At 35.9% G+C, this 4,343-nt stretch overlaps 1 protein-coding gene across 1 annotated transcript; it reads left to right on the plus strand.

The window, feature by feature from the left end:
- The first annotated feature begins 1,396 nt into the window (after positions 1–1,396).
- LOC106449419 (monothiol glutaredoxin-S9) lies at positions 1,397–2,105 on the plus strand. The gene has a single exon (XM_048754304.1). The coding sequence runs from the start codon at positions 1,604–1,606 to the stop codon at positions 1,910–1,912; it is 309 nt and encodes a 102-aa protein (XP_048610261.1). The 5' UTR covers positions 1,397–1,603; the 3' UTR covers positions 1,913–2,105.
- The last annotated feature ends 2,238 nt before the right edge of the window (positions 2,106–4,343 follow it).

Raw genomic sequence — 4,343 nt, forward strand, 5'->3', positions numbered from 1 at the left:
TGATTCAGACGACTTCCTAGACGACTTACTTGTAAGTCACCCAGAAGACTTTAATATTTTTAGCGGGAAACTAAAATATTTTTAGCTGGAAACTAAAACAGAAGACTTCCTAGATGACTTACTTGATTATTTAAGCGGAAAAATAATTTTTTAAAAAAAATTATGCAGGAATATTTGGACGACTTACATGTAAGTCATCTGGTTTAAATTATTCACCAGACGACGTACAAGTTAGTCGTTTAGACCCTAAACATAACCCCTAAACTTAATTAACTAACTAAACACTTCATAAAAAATTAAACTTCAAAAGTGTTTACTATACACAAAAATAAACACTTATAGGTAAAAATTTAATTTTTCAAAAAAATATTCAAGCTTTCCAAAATCTATCCCTAAGAATACATACAATACTACAACATATGTTGTCAAACCATAAAACCAAAGAATATCATGATTAACTACTTTCACTCATCTATGCTGAAAACTATTCAATTTTATTATATCTTAATTTACATTACTTAAAACTATTTATAATTACATGATTTTAATTTTTCATTTGTCAAAATATTTTTTAAAAATTTTAAAAGTATTTTTAAGATCAACTACACCAGACGACTTCCAGCATCTCAGACGACCTACTGGGGCTATATTCGTAAAATTGACTTATGTTTTTTTGTTTGGTCACAAATGACTGACTGTAATTTCACAAGGCTTATAGGTTAGTTTTGCATTTGATTCAAATTTGAGTTAAGAATCTTGGCAAATTGCTGAAAAAGAATTGGCAAGCAAGAGAAACCCATATGTATTTTTATTCCTTCACGACCACTAGCGAAGTGTGATTGAGAGAATCTCCCAAAGAAAACAATATATCTTGTTGTACAGTAACATGTTCAAGAATTTGGTTGTTATTGTGGACACGATCCGATCCGATAAGCATATCTCTTCGGTTATTCGCCACCACCTTGCGCTATCTCACACCCTTCATCTGAGCATGATTCTTGAAACAAAAATAATATTCTTAGATAAAGAAAAGAAAAATTTGGTCCACATAAATATAAAATTCTAATTCTCTGGCATAAAAGAACTTGCAAATAAATATATAACACATGTGCCATATTCTTTAGCATATCTGCAACAAAGAAGCATATGGGTTCAATCGAAATGCTCATCTTGGTATCTAGGAGGAAAAAAGGGTAGGTGAATTTTGATTATGTGCAACTTTTGTTGGTCCCTCCTTACTAATACCAAATAAAAAAAAGAAACAAAATTTTGATTTGGTTCACAATAAAGTCACTTTGATGTACTTGGGGAACCTTATGGGCGATCTTCTGTGATCTCTTTTTGGTCTCAACATTCTTTTTGGGGAACCTTTGTTTTGTTATAAATAGCCTATGATTCAAGAAACTCAAGTCTCAGGCAACACTGAGCTTAATACTATAGGATATATATACAACAATAAAAACTCTTTTCTTCGCCCAAAAACTAGGTTTATTCCATGGGCTTTTGGTTTTAAGTATCTTTCAATCTACAAAAGAGAAAGAATTTTGTTTCTTCTTCTCCAAGAAACAAGCCACAGATTGATTGAGACTACCTTTAAAACACCATGGACAAAGTTGTGAGAATGTCTTCGGAGAAAGGAGTGGTTATATTCAGCAAGAGCTCGTGTTGCATGTCCTATGCGGTCCAGGTCCTCTTCCAAGACCTCGGGGTTCACCCGACCGTCCATGAGATAGACAAGGACCCTGATTGTCGAGAGATAGAGAAAGCCCTGATGAGGCTCGGGTGTTCCACACCGGTCCCAGCCATCTTTGTGGATGGGAAGCTCGTTGGTTCGACCAATGAAGTCATGTCGATGCACCTTAGCGGCTCGCTGGTTCCGCTCGTTAAGCCATTTCAAGCCAATCTATGTTAAAAACGTCTTCTAACTTTCTAAACTAAACATATAATTCAATAAGAAACAACCTAAAACACAATCTTATAGCCGATGCAAGTATGCAACCTTTGTAATGTAGCTTTATAAATATTGTTTGTTTGTAATTTCATTAAAGTGATCCTGTAATAATTGACTGTTTAAAATTTTATGGTAATATTTCAGGGAAGTAAAAGGATATAGCATTTTTATTAAATATGATTAAGGATAATTAACATTCACAGCTATATGCTTAAGACCCCATGGTCCACATCCCTAAAACTGTGTTCTTGAAACCGGACCGACCGGATGGTTGAACCAGGTTTGACCATGAACCGATTACATAGTCAGGTTGGATCTGATAATCGGTTCGACCAAGAACCTGTCACGTAGCTGGATTGGATCTCAGAATTATTAAATTGATAAAAATATTAAAACTAACAAAAATCTATAAACGATCTATGTAAATATAAAACTAGGTTAAATTTATAATATTTTATGTTTTAAATTTATTTATATTGTGTATCATATTTACTAACATCACTTTTAAATTTATTCACTAGAAGTATATTAAACCAAACTATTAAACCAGGTTTGACCCGATCAAACCATATTGAACAGTGACCAAAAATTATCCGGTTCAGCTTCCGGTCTGGTTTTAAAAACACCGCCTAAAAGAAAATACAAAGAGTATTGAACAAAACGTCGGTTCACCCCTTTGGTGAACTCTCTAATTCACCTCAACTCTTAGCACCAATCATTATGCCATGTAAGATTAATGAAAAAAGGAAATAAAATCAAAAACAAAAAAAAGGAAACAGATGAAAAAAAACCGTCGCAGTTAACAAGGAAGAGAACAAATGTTTTGTTAACGCTGTCCATCGGCTCCTTCTTTGTCTCCTACAGAGAAAAGATAAAGCTTTGTTTGTCAAGTTGGAGTCTCCAATTCTATGCTTGCAAATCCAATTTCAATTTCACCTTCTCAAATACACTTTATAAACTTCCCCAAATCCACCTTCTCCAAGTTTATTCTCGATTGAAAATTGATTTGTGGTATCTTGAAATCAAATCTCATGGAATCTGTGCGATTGCTAATTATGGTAAATCATTTAGTTCAAATATAAGAATAACTTCATACTCTTAACCATAATATATGCAAACAGCATAGTAACAAACCTGGCTCCGGTTCAAAACGATGGGAAAGAGGTGGTTATGGAACACTTGAGACAGCTTTGAGTTTTCAAGGTGGCCAATGAAACAGGGAAACCTCGAGTCTGGTGAGATTATGTCACTGATTTTCAGATCAGATGTCCCATGAAGGAGAAGAAATACAACAAAAAACTTGCAAATCTATATTTTAAAAATACATTACAAGTCTGTAGCGGTGACCTTTCTACATCATAGATCATGACACTTTGATAGATACCATAACACGTACTAGAGGAAGAATAAGAGGGTTGAGGAGAAGAAGGAATCAGAATGAAGAATAAAGGAAGTGAAGATTGGAATAAAAGATTAGAGGGTTTGCAGTTACACAAATATTATACCATTTGTTTAGTATAAAGAGTAGAGTACTCTTCTACTTGCTTTCTATGCTTTGATGTTGTTTGTATCAGACGCCATGAGTCTGTACTTCGCGATCGCCATGAGATCGATGATCTAGGATTACTTTCGTCATGAGATTGTAAATCGAAATCATACTCAAAGCTATAAACACTCTTTCGATTATCCATTGTTTACAGAGTTACCTGAGCTACTAGTATTTAAACTCTATCATTGGTAAGGTGAAAAGTTTGAATACGAAGTCCTGATGTCGACGAGCAGTTCTCCAATGCAATCGATCTACGAGGAGGATCTGGAGGAGGTGAATTCGTCACTGAGGGGTCAGGTGAAGTTTCTGATGGGAGCGTTTGCCGATTAAACGAATCTCAGGCTGTGACGAACTCGACGGTGACGACGATGGAAGGGATGATGACTTCGATGGTGTCCGCGATGACAAATCTGAGCTCATCGGTTCAAGCGATGTTGAAATCGTTGGGGAAGATGCCGGTCCAAGAGGTAGATCAGTTTTCTGGTTCGTCGAATCCTTCTCAGGTACAGCGCTCTTTGGGGGAACAAAATCGTAGCATTTCCTTGGGGTATCGAGCGGAGGAGTTGAATTTGGAGAGTCGTTCGAGTATGTTGAAGAAGATCGAGATGCCTTTCTGTGATGGATCGAAGGTCGTCGAGTGGATTGTTGATATTGAATACTTCTATACCTTGGGGAGGTATGGCGATGAAGCAAAACTGGATCTCGTTCCTTTATGCTTACAGGGAGCTTTGAAGAAGTGGTACGCGTGGGTGATGCGTCGTGGTGGTTTCCAAAATTGGAGGGATTTTATCAACAGGATGTTGGTGCTTTTTTGGAATCTATTGATGACGAACCAGCTACACG

This window comes from Brassica napus, chromosome C4 (assembly GCF_020379485.1).
Source record: "Brassica napus cultivar Da-Ae chromosome C4, Da-Ae, whole genome shotgun sequence".
Lineage (NCBI taxonomy): Eukaryota > Viridiplantae > Streptophyta > Magnoliopsida > Brassicales > Brassicaceae > Brassica > Brassica napus.

Coding starts and splice junctions, on each gene's coding strand:
- LOC106449419 (XM_048754304.1), top strand. CDS start 1,604: ATGGACAAAGTTGTGAGAATGTCTTCGGAGAAAGGAGTGGTTATATTC.